General features: G+C 39.7%; 1 protein-coding gene across 2 annotated transcripts in view; it reads left to right on the top strand.

The window, feature by feature from the left end:
- The window catches only part of RAD54B (RAD54 homolog B), a 67,823-nt gene that overhangs the window by 31,842 nt on the left and 16,919 nt on the right, over positions 1-19,062 (top strand). For both annotated transcript variants that reach the window (XM_063327201.1, XM_063327200.1), the window contains exons 4-7: positions 9,237-9,437; positions 12,571-12,858; positions 15,806-15,968; positions 16,675-16,900. In XM_063327201.1, coding sequence (XP_063183271.1) covers positions 9,237-9,437; positions 12,571-12,858; positions 15,806-15,968; positions 16,675-16,900 — 878 coding nt within the window. The remainder of the gene's footprint in view (positions 1-9,236; positions 9,438-12,570; positions 12,859-15,805; positions 15,969-16,674; positions 16,901-19,062) is intronic.

Here is a 19,062-nt window from a genome sequence, read left to right as displayed (position 1 = left end):
AGTATTTCCTTATATAAGTGGTCAGCTCAGGACGAAAAATAGGCAAGTTTGACACAAAGTAAGACTCCATTAAAAGCATCCTGAATTTACGGCTCTCTGCAGGGAATCATCTTATTAATTTGCAGTAGAATGTCTATGCAATTTAAGTTGTAGTTGATTTTCTTAGACGCAAGAATCAGTAAAGGCAGCACAGTAAGCATTGCTTACCTCCACAAGGATGAATTTCCCCTCTTCCCTCCTCCCTCATCTTCCCTGGTCCAGTTTTGCCTTCCTAGTAAGAATTACAACTAGAGCTCTAGGTTTTTGTGCTTGGGCCATAAATATTACTTTTCTGCTTGGACTACTGAATGGATTACATTTATGTGCATCAAAGTTATGTGACTTGATTGGAGAGATTACTCTTCCCCTTTCCAAATATTTCGTCAGCCACTCTGCAAGTAATCATTGCTGCATAACACATGAAAATTCTCAAAAATATGACTCATCCTTTGTGTGCCTCTTTCCAGGGTAAGGTCATAAATTTTAAACAGTCCTGTTTAAATAATTTAGGATGGGAATATATTGTGTTTCGTGCTTATGACAGTGGGCATAAGTTTTATTGATTATTTTTATTTTAAGGACTCTTTATTATAATCCAGGAAAATCAAAGATGGCCATTAACAGACACAAACAGTACATTAAAATGGTTTTCCTTCCAATATGTGCTAAAACAGATGTTAATATGAAGGATACGTAATCTTAATAAATCCCTTTCTGCCTGCTTGCTGTTTGTTACAGATCTAAAAGTCTTTGCCTTTTAGGAACAGAGATTTTGTACAGCACAGAAATACAGTTTTATTTTTAATAAAAAACAGTAGAAGCAATAGCAAATGCTTAAGAGGATGCCAAGCTTTATATTTTCAAAGTATCACATATGGATTTAGCCGCGTACCTTCCATTAAAATTTGGACACAAAAGGATGCATACTTACATCTGTGCAAGCTAATTCAAAAATTGACTGCTCTTTGAGATGGCTACAATTAGCCCACGATTGTGTAATAGTCTAATATCTATTTCTTAGTAATTTGGAATTTTTGGTAATTTAAATATTTGGAATTTTTCCACTTATATCCCATTTAGATTATCATTTATAGCAATAGCATTCAATGTCATGACTTTTGCATTTATTTTTTTAAGTAAAAGAGCCTTTACTTCACAAATTAATCAAAACAACTTTCAGTGTGGTAGGCAACATTTAGAAGTGTAGTGAACAGTCAACCTGGATGGCATTTGGCTGGTTCCAATATTTTACTGAGGTGATCTGGCTCCCTGCACCGAATGATGCCTGCAGCCTTTCAGAATCCTCGATGCTGCTTTTTCCTTTGATAATAGGACTCGCACATCTATTTCTGTGGACTTGACAGAAGCTTTCAGCTTAGTTCATTAAATTTTTACAGTGCTAGCTGGAGTCAGTTGGATTTTTAGACAGTTGAGAGGTTTAGGAAGAATAGTTTTCTACCATGGAGCTATAATTTTGAAAGTATATGCTCTCCATCCTCCCTTCTCTGCAGTTGATACCCTTAAGAGGTAAATGTTTCATTAAATGGTGCTGAGAGGATTGTTCCTACTTGTTCAAATTAAGTACATCTACCATCTCTATTATTGTGTATAGAAGGTTCCTATTTAAAAAGAAAATTAAGGTTACAAACTCAAGTACCCCAAAACTTGCAAATACGCACAACCTGAATTCAGCTATCTCATGCTGTTGAGTATAGTCATTAATTACATGATTATGGATTATATTTCTGTAGGCTTCCTTGCCAATTTCAGTTCACAGAATGGACTGTATCCACTTAGTGAACTACTGTTCAGCATTTTCTTTCCACCTGTTTGTTCAGTTACAGACTTAAGCCTTATTTTCAGCACACTGTTCAAACTGTTTTGAATTAATTATCTAATGTTTTTTTACTCTGGTGCCCATCGTGATAGTATCTGAGTGCTTCACAGAGGTAATTACGTTTCACAACATCCTTGTGAGATAAGAGGTTGGTATAATCTCCACTTTCTAGGAGATAATGCAGGAGTTGAGGCGCAGAGAGAATAAACCCAAAAAGCCCCGTTATAACCGAAGATGCAGAGTGAATCAGCTAGGACTGCATTATCTCAGTGCTTTAGAATACCATACAGCTAATCTTTCCAAACCACAACTTCCATTTTCACCCATGAGTGTTCTCTATTTCTACAAATGAGACTGAGTCACAAGCCAGGCACTCGGACAAATGTTTAAAGCTGAAAAGTTGGGGTTAAATGACTTTCCTTGCACTACAGAGGAACTCTAGAAGACATGCAGGTAAGATCCCGTTCTCTAAGGCACTGTTCACCTTATCTAACCACCAGAGCCGACGTTCTGTCCTTGCAGACTCGGCCTCCCTCATCACACACCTTTTGCAGTTTGCAGCAAAGCAGCTGAGGGATGGCGTAGGCAGCAGCAGCCTCTTTTTTCCTGCCGCTGCCGAGCAGTTCAGTTCTTGGCACTTGAGTGAGCAGGAGGTCCCACGGCAGTGTGGAGCAGCATGTTTTCTGTAAAGACTTTACCATTAATGCAGACGCACAATGTGGCAGATCAGGTCACCGGAACTGTCTTATTTTTGACATCTCCAAACTTTGCTCGACTTCACAACCTTAAAACTATTCACTTAGTGGAAGCTGGGGTTTGGGGCATGGGGTGGGGGTGTGACCTAGTTTTGTATCATGGGGTTGTAGATGTTAATCTTTTGGCTTTTAGAGCAAATTAACATTTCTAAACAGATTATTCCATATAATTTGATGTTTTCATCTATGTAAGACAGGCAAGGTTGAAAGTCTTATCTTTACCCTTTGGGATAATAAGTGAATGACTGCATTAGCAGGTCACTGAAGTCAGTGTAGACTGTTAATACAGTGGCATGCAGTGAATTGCCCAGTGAGTTTTGCGTGTGTTTGCTGTCAGCAAAAAACTGAAAGAATGAATTTTTTTCAGGTTGAAGAGCAGAAAGTGCCAAAGGGACTTGGGGGAAAATAATATGATGACCCAAGCTTTAGCTCCTGCTTTGCCTTCACCAACTAGTCCACTAGAAATTATTTGCCCAATTCTGGGTCCTCCACCAGTCCCAAACTCAGAAACGATTTGGGTTAGTCTTGCAGGGTACGATCAGTCAATTGGACCCAGTTGAAAAGCTTAATTGCCTCCATCTTTTATGTTGCACCCAAATCTCCCCCTGCTCTCCTTCCCCAGCCCTACCCACAGGGAGAGCAGCTGTTGAATCCCATTCTGTAAAATTATGTGGAACAGTGTAACAATTATAGTAGTTTTATGTTGACTACCTTTATGTTGACTACCCCACCAGACGTGGGGGCGGGGAGAACAGCAAGCTTTACCAGGAGGTTGGGTTGCTGTGAGTGCCCTTCTGGGCTCACCTGCTTGACATCTTTTATGTTGCAACGCCATGTTGTCCTTAGCTGGTTTCTTCCACTGTAACTTTTCGCTTTATTTTCCCTGTCACTGTCTAATCAGCTCCTGTTCTTATTTCTTCCCCTCAGGTCTTGTCTTGATTTCCCTTGGTGGCTTCCAGCCATGTGTTATTTAGTGAACTTTGAGTTTTGAGGGTCAGAGATGAGGGCAGTAAGTTTTTCTTGGGCCAGTTCCTGCTCAGAAAATCCCAACTCTCTCTCTGCTGCTTGACTTTTATACTGGACTTCAGTCCTGGTCTGTCCCAGGTATTTTCCCCATCCCTTCTCCTAAAATAATGTGTTGTCAAATAATGTGTTGTCTTTTACTCACTGCTTACTTTCTAGCCTTTCCCTGTCTTGCTCCGATTCCAGCTCTGACTTAAGGTCTTTTACCTGGTTGTCAGTTGTCTACTGGTTTAACATCAGCCTTCCCTTCCAGCAGTCGTCTTTCTTTTCAGACTGCCTCTCACTAATTGCTCTTCCTTGTAGCTGGTCCTTGTTCCCTCTGCCATCTTTCCCTTGTGGTGTCAGGGGGGAGATGATGTCTCCAAAGGAGAGGGACCAGGAGAAATTCCCTGCTGGTGCGCTTGGAAGAAACCCAGCTTTGGTCTGAGCAGTGAGAGCTGTGACTACAGAGAAGGCTATTCTCGGCCTCAGTTAGAGCACGTCCAGTGTGTAATCCTCAGGAAATTAAGCTGCAGAGAATGTGCAAACTGCATTTATCTCCAAGAGCTTTCAGGAATGGAAAAAGTTTTACCCCAGCCAAAAGAAAAAAGAAGCACTATCTTCTCCCCAGATTTTTAGCTGTTTCTCCAGAGTATTGAGTTATAACAGCTTCTACAAGGAGTAATAGTTTATTGTGACTGTATTAATCTATGATTTTTGTTCTCATAACCAGTGATTTTTCTTTCACTGAAACTTTTTATGGACATTGTGCATGTGTGTCAATAAGTATGCTTAAACTGGGACAGCTAACGTGGAGGATGTCATACGGACTGATGAAGGCCTGACAAAGTTATCAGCTATGTAAAGTAAGATCTACTAATGAAGATCCCCATAGTAATGCACATTCAGCAATTTAGAGGCTAGTTTGATTGGAGTTTCCGATGACAGCTATGCATGTAAAGTGACTTTGACACAGATGTTTACAAATATTAAATTATATTTGATCATTTGCATTTTTGTTTAAAAATAATTTTGGACGTAAAACAATGATGTGTTTTCCAAAGAAAATAGTCCTGCTTGAAATATCAGTCTTTAGGTGAATTTGCTAATGATGCTGATATGTGCAAGACAAATTATATATTACATATTTTGTGTTTAAAAGAAGTGTATGAAGCACTCAATTGTAACCAGGTGCCTCTGAAACATAATCCCAGCTGTCGTTGATTCCTATGGTTTTAGGGCAAGTGGGCTTGACTCTTGCTGGTTGTGCTCCTCATAAAAGTCTCATAGAAGTGCTGTAGAGAAGAGTTACTACATATTTTTCCATCTTTGAGGCACACTAATATGCATTTACATGTTGCTTTAGTATTAGGTTTATCATTAGACTGAAATTGCTTTGCAAATGAAGGACGATGCTATCTCTGTCTCATATTTCTTTAAATATTCCCGGGATACCTTAGGAATCTTTAACATACAGATCTTTCATGTGGAATAAGACTTTTAACTACTATGTAAACATCTGTTCTCTAAATGTTATGAATTAATTTCATTAAGGAACTTTTTGATTACTTCCTTTATTCAGAAGATGGAGATGGCGCTGGCTCTGCGGAGCAGATTGATGGCACATGTGCAGAGTGGCTGCAGAGGCTGCTGTCATTGAGTTTTGGCTGCGATTCATTCCGAGCCCAAATCTCCTTTTACCTCAGTCCAGATTTCTGGCTCTGCCTATCTCTTTTTAATTCCATAGCACCATAGAGCACAACTTGAATCAAAGTTGTCTTCTTTAAATTGTAATTTTTGCATTTCAACAATGCTTTTTATTTAGCAGGTTCAGAGGGGCTGAGGGAAAACTCCCCATCATTCCATACACACAACATGGAAGTTCAGGTACGGAGGTGTTGGGTAACCTGACAGGTCCCATGGTTTCAAAATCACCCCAACCTAACAGTAGCTGCCACAAAAAAAGGGGTGGCCTCCCAGTCTCCTTTTTCTGAACTCCATATATCCCTTTCCTGTATTGACTGTAGTTGTTGATGGGATTCATTGAGCTGGCTTGCCTGGAGCTGGTGGATGAGAAGCAGAAGGGGAGAGGGAAGGAAAGGTGAGTTCGTGGGCTTTGGCAGCAGCCTGCCGTCGCATGGGGTTAAGCCATCCATTAAACCACACCTCAGGCTGAGGTGTCTAGTGCCCTGCTCGCTGGAGCATGCCCCGCTCCTTAAGGTAACACCTATTTACAGTGCTGCGAGCTACAGTGTATAGGCTACTGGAAATGCGCGTTCGAGTTATCTTTTGTAGTCTTTCATAACGCAGCTGCTTTTTTGGTGCATTGGGAGTAACCTAACACGCTTAATCAATGCATTTTCTCTAAATCCTACTCATCAGAAACTGGTTAAACTAGTTTGCCATTGAAATGCTCCCCGTCCCCTCTCCTGGATCCTGTCCCGCTCTCTGTAAATCATCACCTTCCTGAGGCTGCTGAAACTTTTCCTCATATCAACTAGGCTATGGTTTATATCTTGAAACTTAAGCTTGTGCTTTCTCAACCAGAGAGAAAGCTTTTTTATTTGCGGAAGCTTTTCAAAGCCTTATTAGCCACATCTTTAAAGTTCCTGAGCCCTTCATTCTGGGAGAAAAGACATGTCACTTGCTAGAGTTTCTTCATGGTTAAAGAAACCAGGCTGGGCAGTTTACTATTTGGGAGAGAAATGAACGTGCATGATTTCCTGATCTTTCTCTAACTATGGTGTACACATAGTTCCTGTTACTTATTATTTTTAGTCTAAACTGATTAACAGCAGAGCTCAGAATTTACAATTGCAGTTTATCTTCCAGGGTCTCAGCAAACCCAGCTCTATTTAAGATACTGTCTACGGTCAGTGAGCAGCAAGAGTTTTACTGTTGAAACCGTTGCTCTCTGTACCTCTGTATCAAACACTGAACTTAGTCCCTATGTGAGCCATACCCGTCTCATTTCAATTCCTGAAAAGTTCCTGACGCTGTATTTACTGAATTTGGATATTCTGCTATTGCACTGGAGGAAATCTTTGAAGTTAAATAGGTGCGATGCTGAATAGAAACAAAAACGACAAGATAAAAAGAAGGTTGAATGCAAGTACCTGATCAGCACTGCTGGTGAACAGGTTTAAGTTATCTATTCAAGGAAAGTCTATGGAGGATAATTGTGAGAGGCTTTTACGTAAAAATGTTTAATTTTTTTAAAAAAGAAAAATACTTTAACACTTTTATCTGAAACTGCTGTAGTTAGAGGTAAAAGAGAATATTTTATGTAGCATAGAGACAAATTGTTATTGGATATTTTTACAAACAGAAATTATGATAATTCAGAAGACATATTGAGGAAAGAAATCTGAGCATTGCACAGGCTGTTATTTTTCAGTTTTCCCATAGGAACTTGGTAGTATTATATGGAATATTGGTGCCCAGTTTGCTTCTCATTCGGGACAGGTTGAGTTAGAAATCCTTTTGGGCAAAAGTCACTGTTACAAAATGCTAGCAGTTTCCAGCCCTGTTCCTAAATTATTGCATTTCTTCTTATTTTAAATGAAGTAGGGATGAGAGTTTGAAGAATTGTTATTGACCTGAAAGTTAATCTACTGGCGAATCAGACAATACCATGCAGGATTCCCTGAGTAAAAGAGCAATGACCATAAAACAGATCTCAGGGGTCACCAAATTCACGTGGGAGGTCAGTGGAGGAGACAAGGAGGTGGTCATTTGTTTATGATGGTCATCCTTCAAGAAAGAAGAAGAAGAAAGTTCTGCAATGAAATCTCCAGGTCTTGCAGTAACAGTTACTTAAAAACTTAATATGCGGAAAGAAGTTGCGGATTAAACTAAGAGAATCAGTTTGAAAAGCAAAGAGAAAACAATCTTGTATTTATCTTGTTGAATTAGTTTACAGAAACAATATAGAAGTAAATGACTCTATTGTATTTTTAGCAATGTGTGGTTTTTCTCTCTTTCCCTCCCTCTCTCCTAAGCTCCTTCAAATCTTATCATTTGTGATTACTGAAGATCCAATAGAGCTCTTGTACCTTTTTGCAAAACCGCAAGGATTTATTCTGGCTCTCTGGCTCATTTCCCAGGTTTCATCTACAAAGAGTCCCCTACTTCTCAAAAAGAGATGCTCTGTTCTGTTTTCTCATCCTTCTGTGACGTGCCAGTGCTCAGTAGCTGCTCTGTTACCCCTTGGAGATGGGGGCATCTGTCACATGAAACACTGCAGATGTTGGCTAGTGCCCTGAAGAAACATCCACCTATGGAAAAGCCTATCTACGTTAGGCACTGTGTTAGCATAGAGTTCTAGACAGACAATAAAACGTTTAGAGAGCTTTGGGAAGAAAATGCTATTCGATAAATATAGCATTTTTCGTTTTGATAATACCTTTTTAGTAAATGCTAGTCTGAAAAATTGCTCCCGATTTAGGCATGTAACTTATGAGTGTTTCACAGTTTTAAGCATATGTGGACTTGATGTAGAAGTGATAAAGTTGCCTCTTTATTGGACCATTATTGTGAGCAGGAGTTTACTCTTGCAGCTTCTCCTTTAAATACCAGCACACTTGGAAATTTTGGAAAGGTTAGTCTGTGGCATAAGCACTTTTTTTAACACATTTGTATAGTGTTAGGTCCCAGATGGAATCAAAGGAGCAAACCGATTTAAGCCTTTAACCAGCATGCAAGGGTATTTTAATGAAAATTAGTCTGATTCTCCCTTTGAAGCTGTGCATGTGCTGAAAAGGAATGCTATAGATATTCCTTGAGGTAATGCTGGGGACTTATCTACCATTACTTATGTCAGATTGCTAACTCTTGAAAGCATGCGTTTATTCTTAATCGATATTATAATCAACTGCTGTCTGTTCTATTATGATTTCTGAACCTTATTGACCTAAATATTTCCTATTAATATTTACATCTGTGACACTTATAGTTAGGTAAGTGCTGACAAATCTAAATTGATCTAAGCCTGGTAACAACATTTGAACTGCTGCAAATTCAAGAGATGGTCTGTTTCAAGATTTGCACAATTACTTATATTTAAAGGATATTGTTGAAGAAATCTTTTGCATTATTACAGTTATAGTTGTTTTGCCATTTAGTACTAATGTCTTCAGCCTCAGATCTGGTTACTGGTCTCCTTTGCTCCCTTTCCTGAGTTTTGTGTTCCTGTCCTTGCTTCCAGAACATTGCTCAGCACTGTCTCACCAGGACTCTGCTTTCATTTTCTCATATGCTTGTTTCCCTTTTGGTTTTTTTCCAGCTTTTCCTTTTACTTTTTTTCCACTCTCATAGTCTTGTATGTCAAATCAGGAGCTCACTTACTAACGTAGCAAGTAGCATGTTTTTCCTGAAAGTGCATACTTTCCAAAAACAATTTAATGGTTCCTATTTCAGGATGAGTCCTTATGTGCTGTTCTCTCTTGGTCAAAGTTACCATAAGCGGCCCAGGACAGGAAATACACCACTTTGTTTATGTAAGATGAATGCATAGATTGTCCTTGATTTGTTTGAAATGCAAATGACTGTACAATTCATCAAGAGAAACTGAGATACTCTTTGTTATTTTATTTCCCTTTTAGATGCAGTGTATTTGCCAACATCAGGGACAGCAAAGGAAGCAGCAGCTCAGGAAGAACCTGACTGCCTTGCGAAATATTTCAGTGTTGTGTGGTGTAAGGCATCAAAGAAAAAGCACAAGAAGTGGGAAGGCGATGCTGTTCTTATTACAAAAGGAAAGTCAGTAATATTAAAAGATATGGAAGGCAAAGACATTGGAAGAGGTACTGTAGATTTGCATACTTGTGTAAGTGAACAACTGGCTTAAAATTATTGTGCTCTGAATAACAGAGACACAGCTCTTTAGATAATTTGTAGTTCTCCATACCGATGTCAACCGCAGGATGAAAAAACAGTAGGTTTTGGGGGTGAGAAGGAGACGGAAGGGAAACTTTATATTTCTTACATATAAGGCAGATGCATGGGGGAGGCTGGGGCAGGCTGAATAACATTATTCATGGAAACAGCAAATGCTAGTCCAAGGAGAGGATCTGGAAATGAACGGCTGTACAAATTCAGCAGAGATGCCAAATGAGGGATGAGTAGTTGATTTTGGTTGCTCACATAATGCATTGGAGAAGGTGTTAGGGTTAGGGGAAGATACACAGTTAGGTTTCTTGTCGATATTCCAGTCAGTAGTATGGCAACCGGGAATGTCAGAGGTTGGATCTGTACTTTTCAGCTAATCAAACAGCTAAAAATATTATCTTTATTGGAAAGACAAGCAAACAGCAACATTTTCCAGCCCAGCCAAAGTCAACTGTGTGGCAATTTTTAGTCTTGTAGTTTTAGCAGCAGCTGCTACTGTAAGACACAGTTTGGGTTGATATCAGAGTTAAAAATAAGACTTGCAAACTATAGGCTGCAGTCAATTCAAAGCAGTAATTTTTTACTGAAAGCAATGCAAGAATTAACTTTGCTAACTGAGCCAAAGATATTTTGTAAGGGAGTAGGATTGGACAGTGTTTCTACAAAACATAATTTGATTAATTTTAGGGCTGAGATGGCTTCTCTGCTCCTTTGTTACAATCGTGACATTGTGAGCCTTGTTTAGGACCAGGCAGCTTTGATTTGCAAATCAGTCTGTGACTTAGCAGTTAATTAGAATTTATTTATAGCAAAGCAATATATGTACAGACTTCCTTGTTTTTGAAAAAGGCAGAGAGAAAGAGAGTAATGCCTGGAATGCATCAGCCACCACCCTGTTGTTCTTGTGTTTTTATTTTTTTTTCAAGTCCTGTCTTCTTGAATTAGCAGAAAACACAATAGAAAAATGAATATTCTGATTTTTGCTGGTAAAAGTCTTTTTGCTGTGTTGGATGGTGTCAGGGAGCGCAATGATACCAATATCATTGGTGCTAACTTGCCCTACAGAGTTGCTTTCAATGCTTGTTGTTTCAAAGAAAATCCTAAATTGACCAATTTAAGCAGTGTAAGTTCTGCAATTATTCTCCAAGCCCACTGAGTGAGAAGGAAAGGTCCAGTAGTGGTGCTTATCTCCAAAATTGCATTTAATACTAGGGAGTTTACAGTGAGTGTGAATAAGCTTCCAGGATTATTATTTTTAAATGGCAAGAAAAGGGCAAAAAAGGATTTTTCTTACTTAGGCATACCGGGGCTGGATCTAAGAAGGGGCATGGGAACCTAAAAGGAGCACAGGCTGTAGCTTGTTTTTGAGGCAGCAGGACATCTTGCTTTTCTCCCCTGCAAATGTCCCGATTCCTTAATAATGTGGTACAAAGAATTTAGGAAGTGCTGTCTTGTAATTTGCTGTATGTTATAGAAACAGTTATTTCTGGCAGTTGCATAAACGTTTGAGCTTCGTAGGTTGGCTTTTTGCCTTTCCTACTTAAAGCCCATCCTGTCTTAGAATTAGACTCTTCAGACTGGAATCCAAAAGATCCTCCACAGGGATACACCTGTATTCAGTATGTTCAGCTTGAAGCTCTGTAGAGGTAATTAGAGAAAACAAAAATGCAGAGCGAAGAAGAGGTCATAAAGGCCCTCTCCGGGCACCTGGTTTAGATGCACGAGAATTCTCTTGTGTCCATCTTCAGCTCTTTCCTGAAAGCAAGTGTTGTCCCTTCAAGGACCAAACAAGGTTTGCTGTGTGCTTTTTGCATGCATTTAGAGGAGGGGAAGAAAATATCTCCCTTTCCCTTTTGGCCAGACCATTTTTCAGCACTTGCTTGGACTGTGAAACACCTCAGTAAATTTATTCTCTTAAAGGAATTCAAATCCAGATCTTCACCTTCCAAGCCTTTGGGAAGGCACATTCCTAGAAGTGGGAGACCTGAGCTTTGCAAACAGCTCCTAGCAGTATTTGTATGTAGTGTTTGTTGGATAAAATATATTTAAAACCTTGGGGAGTTTTGCCTCTTTCACGGGTGAGTGCTTTAGCTACTGGTCTACATAGTCGTGCTTTTTATTTTTTTGGCCTAACTAAGGATCCAAACCCGCTTATTCAAAGTAGCATAAATTCAACAACTGGGGTAAAGAATTCTAAAGAGTTCTGCTTCTAATTTTGAGGTAGAGATGTGGCTTTGACCTCCCTGAGTTAAGAAGAGAAAATATACGTCTCCTGTTTCTTATGTGAGAGTTTAAACCAATAGAATGCTATTTAAAAGAAGGAAGCACCACTCTTTCCTACATCTTTATCTTAAAAGAAAGTTGCAGCTGCAGCTGTATTTTGTAATGGTATGTGGTAGCTGCTCTGAGAATGCCCACCCTGACAGAGTCCCTAAGGGCGCATAGAAAAATGCTTTGGCTCCCTAATAGGTTTTTGAATGAGCAAACTACTAAGTTGATTGGTAAATCCTGGCAAAAATCACACACCAATGTTTCAGACCATATGTAGAAGTAAAGATTTCAGATGCATATGAGTCCTTAATTGTAAAAAGCTAATTTAGAATGATTTTAAAAGTAGAATATTCTGTCTAGATCAACAGCAGGAGAGGCTAGTGGTGTTCATGTCAGGGCATGAAAGCACGGAAAAAGGACCTAGAATGATCATTAGTTTTGAGCAAGTTTAAAACTAAGGCAAGCTGCTAGATTTTATGATATGGGACTGTTTTTTTTGTAAATTCCCTTTAATGGATATTTGATATTCAGTAGAACTGATTGTGGATGATGATAGAATATTTGCTTACATATTCTGGTATCTAATTCTGATTATTAGCATTGAAATGTCAAGCTCTGTTAAGGAGCTTTATGAGTTCATATGTGTAACAATTCAGATGCTTAAGAATCAAATACCTGTCGACAGTTTTGTTTTTCCTTCCTGTAGATGAGTACTGATGTTAAGGAAGTAGTATTTGCTGTGTTGTCCTAATTGCTGATTTTTTTATGTTCTTTTAGGTACTGGATATAAATCTAAAGAGCTAGACAGTCTTGATGAAGGCCAAACACTGATGGTTGGAGGAAAAGAAATTGAAGTGATGGGTGTAATTTCAGCAGATGACTTCAACAGTGGCAGGTGTTTTCAGGCTGGAATAGGGACTTATGACACAGTCACAACTGCTTTATCTCAAACTAATATGAAACCATTCTGTAAACCATTTAAAAGTGTCTGTCAATCCAATACTAAAGAGAATGTGCTCAAAGATTCTCAAAGCTGCAGACCTCGCCACGATCCAAATGCTTCAAGTAAGATTCAGATTTTTAAGTTTCTTTAAGCATCCTCTGGCTCTCAAAAAAACCTAAAGTATTTCTGTCATACAGTACTAATGTTTCTATCAATATCATGTTAAGATTTTATCATGTGTGTTTCTAAGGAGTGAAATTCTCTGCACTGCGTAAAGTTTCTTATAGTTGTTACAGATGGCTGTAGAAACAAATTAGAATAGTTTCTGAGAGTTTTGACAAGAGAAATTAGTATATTGTTCACAGAAGCAGTCTGACACATGCTGAAAGTTCTAGATGAGTTCCAGCTTCCCACTGGGGTCAGCAAAGCACTGACATTGTATGGCAGCACAGTAATTCCCGTGGAGGATCAGTAATAGAGAATCTACAAGAAGGGCTGGAAGGAGGATCCAGGGAACTACAGGCCTGTCAGTCTGACCTTGGTGCTAGCGAAAGTTGTGAAGCAGATCATGTTGAGTGCCATCAGGCGGCACATACAGGACAAGCAGGCAATCAGGCCCAGTCAGCATGGGTTCATGAAAGGCAAGTTCTGCTTGACTAAACTGATCTCCTTCTATGACAAGATAACTCGCTTAGTGGATGAGGGAAAGGCCGTGGATGTTGTTTACCTGGACTTTAGTAAAGCCTTTGACACCATTTCCCACAGCATTCTCCTGGAGAAACTGTGTAGAGAGGTGGGGGTTAGTCTCTTCTCACGGGTAAAAAGGAAAAGGACAAGAGAAAATGGCCTCAAGTTGTACCAGGGGAGGTTTAGGATGGATATTAGGAAAAATGTCTTCACTGAAAAGGTTATCAAGCATTGGAACAGGCTGCCCAGGGAAGTGGTGGAGTCACCATCCCTGGAGGGATTTAAAAGATGCATAGATGTGGTGCTGAGGGATATGGTTTAGTGGTGGACTTGGCAGCGTTAGGTTAATGGTTGGACTTGATGATCTTAAAGGTGTTTTCCAACCTAAATGATTTTATGATTCTATGAGGGATCCTGTAAATATTTGATAGCTGCAGGAAGTGGCGTTGCTTATCTAAACAAGAAGTACTCTTTTGTCTGTGAATAACAAACCATTTAGGAACTATATTCTGCTGATGGTTTTATCTTTCAGGTGAAAGATAAAAATGAGTTTAAAGAAATGTTACTAAGCAGAGCAATGCATATTTAAAAAGAATACATATTTGTTCTACACTCTTACTGTAGTTATACCTCCATCCTACTTATTACCTCATATCCTGCTAGTATGGGACTTTGCAAAGTTACTACCTGGCTGCTATGTAAATAAACAATGAAATCTTAATCAAGTGGTAATTAGTGCTGTCATTGGCCTTTTTGTAGAGCGACCTTATTAACACCAGCTTCTGGTCTGAATTCAACCTGATTATGTTGTATCTAAGAATGTTCCTTCCTGTGGTTGCAAGATGATACTGCATTAGCCTTCTAACCTGAAATCTGGCAAAGAGCTGGTATTTTCAACACTCAAATGAACTTTTTTGCTATTTCTGCACTAGTTTATTAAAAAGCTACATTTTATTCTAGTTGTCTCCTGTGTCTTCTCGTCTGGTGAATTTGAGTATTTCCTATGATGTTTCCCTAAGCTGCGTGATATGGAGAGCCTTCAACATGTGAATAGGTTGGACTCTCAGTCATTAAGTGTTGCTTACACAAGAGAATCACATCGTTTATTGAACGCCTTGTTGCATAACCACTTTCAGAAGTAACGGAGATACTTTACAAGATCAGCACCTTTGTATTGGAGTATTCAGAGGTTTTTGTGTTGAGGTCTATGACTATAGTCGTTTAAAATGCAGCTTCTTCAAAACGGAAAGCCATTTATCCCTGTGCTCAGCAGAACAGAGCACAGCGACCACGATGTAAAGCCGCATCTTCCACCTGTGATTTCTAAGCTTTTAGTCCATTCCTACTGCAAGTCTTGTTTCTTCCCCATCCCTGAGGCTGCAAAATTTTGTCAGAAAAGTTGTCTTTTTATCACCGCTGGCTCTTTTATATATATATATATATATATATATATATATACACACACACACATGTAATTTGATGTAATCCATCAGAACTCAGCCCTTTGTCAGGAGGAAACAAAATCTCCCTGAATGATGTGAGCCTTCAACCAACCTATTCTCATGAAGAAATTATCAACACAGATCTACTCTAGTGACATAAAAATACCAGCAGCTATAAATTAGTTCCTCATTCTGTCCACTGACAATACAACTTTTCAGATGTGTAGCATCAATATAAGCAAGGCGGTATGGATATTGTCCAGAAAAATTATGATGTTAGAGTTTGTAAACAAATTATGGCAAGCAAAACTGTTATTCAGATGTAGCCCAATACTTCATGCTCTCTTTGCTTCTGTATGTCTTCAAGCCTGTCAACTTCTTTTATTCATGCACTGTGGCAGCCTTTGTCAGCTCACTCTCAGTCCTTCCCTACTTTTTTTTTTTAACAAATCGTTGTCTTTTTGTCTCTGTATCTCTGGCAGAGGAGTCTTTCGGGGCAGCTACAAGAATATCCGTTGAAATGTAGTGTCTAGACTTTATGTAGGTCGTTGTTTATGTTCTTTTTCTTATACTTCCCTTTCAGAAGCCTTTCAGAACTTCTTCTGATTTAACTCTATGCATTCAAAGTCATCATGCAACATTTATTAGGCAGTTTCACCTCATGAAAAAAATATCTCAGATTTCTCAGTTTGTCACCTTCACTTTTGAGAAAAGCGCAAACTATTTGGGAGACCTCTGTAGAAGGATTTTTATTTAAAAGGCTATCTAGATGCTCTGTTGGTAAATGCATTTTCTGTCTGAGAATGGTCAGTATATTAAACAGTGTTTTTAGCAGTCATTAGATCATTGACTTTATTGCGTAGTTGAGTTAGAGAGATAATACCCTTTGCTAACAGACTAAAAATAATGTGCAATACTTGCATGTGTTCTGAACTTCAAGATTCTCTAGTTATGCCAAGACCAAATGCAAGTCATCAGTGGACATTCAATAAGGCTGGTTTACCTATGGTGGATGTAGTTGTGGATCCTTACATTGCAAATAACCTCCGACCACATCAGAAAGAAGGAATTACATTTCTATATGAATGTGTAATGGGAATGAGGTAAGATGGTAACTATCCTTTTGGCTTTCAATACCTGTAATATTTTCATGCCTGTGATCGAAATTAGACAATTCAAATGGGAACATTTGAGCAATCATTTGATTAATTCAAATTAATAATTTTCCCCCAGTAAAGGTTGCAAAGTTTTTTTCTGACGCGTATGTAGCATCATGTTTGCTGTGACTTTGCCAGATGTGATGAGAAGCTAGTGCGCCAAAAGGCATGTCGGTTCTACTGCAAATACCAAGTCTGGTAAACATGGGTACAATCTAACCTGTGCTAAAGCACACTGCTTCTTGGGTTTTGTATAATTATTCATATAATTGATAATTCAGGCATTTAGAATAAAGAAGCTGTTGTACTGACCTGTTGAAAAAAATACAGTACTATTTTCAAAAGTGTTTTCTCAAGTCATTGATTCCTTAAGATATACACAAGTTTTAAAAATATTAGATAATAATTTTAATTCTAAAAGAAGATTTAAACTATTTGTGTTTGGAGGACTAATGTATTAATCTAGAAAATGAGGAATTTCATTCTAAGGTCGTCGGGTGTAACTGAATGAAAACTACAGTAGAGCAAAATAAGTACAAATAGGTTCTTTATACTTCAGAAAACAACCACAAAGAGCAATTCCCTATACCAGTTGTAAATAATTATAGTTATGTCTTTTAAAATGTTACCACTGCCTAATTATATTTTTCAGAGTTAGCGGCAGATTTGGAGCTATTCTTGCTGATGAAATGGGCTTAGGAAAAACATTGCAATGCATCGCCCTTGTCTGGACTCTCCTGCGTCAAGGGGTCTATGGATGCAAACCTGTACTAAAACGGGTGCTAATTGTCACCCCTGGGAGTCTGGTAAAAAACTGGAAAAAAGAATTTCAGAAATGGTTGGGAAGTGAAAGGATCAAAGTCTTTACAGTTGATCAGGTAAGATTTACTTCCAAAAGGGGATTAGGTCATATTTGGCTCAGAATACAGGACTTGTGATTTTTTTTCCTCTTTTTCTTATTTTAACCAGAGACCAAAACTAGTAATTCTGTGCAAGTATTTATTTGTAGTACTTTGTTTCTCTTCAGGTAATTGTCCATATGGGCATTTAGCTGTCAGTAACCAGGTCATAACTCAAGCTCACCTGCCTGCGTGGCATATGTCTGTCTTATCTTTCCTCAGGCTTCACCTTGATGATATAAAAAGTGACACACTCCTCCTTGTGCCTCTTTGATTTAAGAAGCTTTCTGTTGTCTATCAAAGTGCACGCCTTCCCTGCTTTATGTACCAGAGCATCTGCCTTGACTGACTTGTACTCCGTTTCTGTGGTAGTTGCTTTTGTTCTGTACTGAAAACTTTTTCTGCTTTGTTTCGGCTGTCTGTTTCAGGTTACTTCAGAAGCTTATTTCCTTTACTGTCACTGTCAAGAATCGGTTTTCTGTAGGCACGATCTCACGAGTTACCAAGTCGTGAGGTAGTCTCACGAGTTACCAAGCCTAGAGGCTCAGTGTTACATAATGTGAATATCTCTCATACCTAGAAGAATGCAGACAAGTACAAATCTTAATAAAGAAGCAGGATGATGCTGATCCCTCCCTGTCCCTTCTATGGTGGAGCTGTTCCTGCTGGTAATGGCACTCCCAAGTTCCTGTAGTGCCTGGATGAATCTGGTGTGCCGACGAAGTATTTAATCTTTTAATCTCCTTGGTATACCTTTAGTTTGAAACGCAGAACTCTCTCCATCCTTTATTGCAAAGACTAAAAGTTCTCGACAGACTCTGCTTCAGCGATCAGGCAGGAAAGCACCTGGCCAAGTAAAAGACAACTGAGTTCAAGGAGTGAGGCTGTAGCATCACTGACTGAGGGCTTTCTCTGAAGGAGAGCCACGTCTTGCTCCATTTATCCAGTCAGGCTTTCTTGCCATGTAAATTTTCCTGTTAAGCATGACTCAATATCTCAGTCAGAGGACTGGGTCTGCTCAAGACTGGCATTCATGAAGCTGTGAACAGGAGACATTCACGCTTTCATTAACGCTTCTGAAGCTTTCAGGTTCAAGCTCTGCTTTTTATAATTAACCGTCCAATATTTCTTTTTGTAAGACTTCTGTAGACTTCTTTTGTAAGTCTCCATGTCCATATGGAGTGGGCATTCATAGCAGAAAGGAATCACAGAATCACAGAATGGTAGGTTTGGAAGGGACCTCTGGATATCATCTAGTCCAACGCCCCTGACAGAGCAGGGACACCTAGAGCAGATTGCACAGGAACACGTCCAGGCGGGTTTTGAATGTCTCCAGAGTTGGAGACTCCACCACCTCTCTGGGCAGCCTGTTCCAGTGCTCTGCCACCCTCAAAGTAAAGAAGTTCCTCCTCATGTTTAGGTGGAACTTCCTATGATCAAGTTTGTGCCCGTTACCTCTTGTCCTGTCGCTGAGCCCCATCCTCCTGACACCCATCCTTTAATTATTTATAAGCATTGATAAGATCCCCCCTCATTTGTCTTTTTTCCAGGCTAAAGAGACCCAAATCCCTCAGCCTTTCTTCATGAGAGGGGTGTTCCAGTCCCCTAATCGTCTTGGTAGCCCTTTGCTGCACCCTCTCCAGCAGTTCCCTGTCCCTCTTGAACCGTGGAGCCCAGAACTGGACACAGCACTCCAGATGCGGCCTCACCAGGGCAGAGTAGAGGGGGAGGATGACCTCCCTCGACCTGCTGGCCACACTCTTCTTGATGCACCCCAGGATGCCATTGACCATCTTGGCCACAAGGGCACATTGCTGGATCACGGTCATCCTGTTGTCCACCAGGACTCCCAGGTCTCTTTCCACCGAGCTGCTCTCCAGCAGGTCAGCCCCCAACCTGGTGCAGCACCCTACACTTGCCCTTGTTGAATTTCATAAGGTTCCTCATTGCCCAACTCTCCAACCTGTCCAGGTCTCTCTGTAGGGCGGCACAGCGTTCTGGTGTGTCAGCCACCCCCCCCCCAGCTTTGTGTCATCAGCAAACTTGCTGAGGGTGCACTCCATCCCCTCATCCAGGGCATTGATGAATATATTGAAGAGTTCTGGACGCAGTACTGACCCCTGGGGAACACCACTCGTCAC

The sequence above is a fragment of the Chroicocephalus ridibundus genome, chromosome 2 (genome assembly GCF_963924245.1).
Source record: "Chroicocephalus ridibundus chromosome 2, bChrRid1.1, whole genome shotgun sequence".
Classification (NCBI taxonomy): domain Eukaryota; kingdom Metazoa; phylum Chordata; class Aves; order Charadriiformes; family Laridae; genus Chroicocephalus; species Chroicocephalus ridibundus.
Note: the sequence above shows the minus strand (reverse complement) of the source record. Positions and strands in the feature narration are given on the sequence as shown.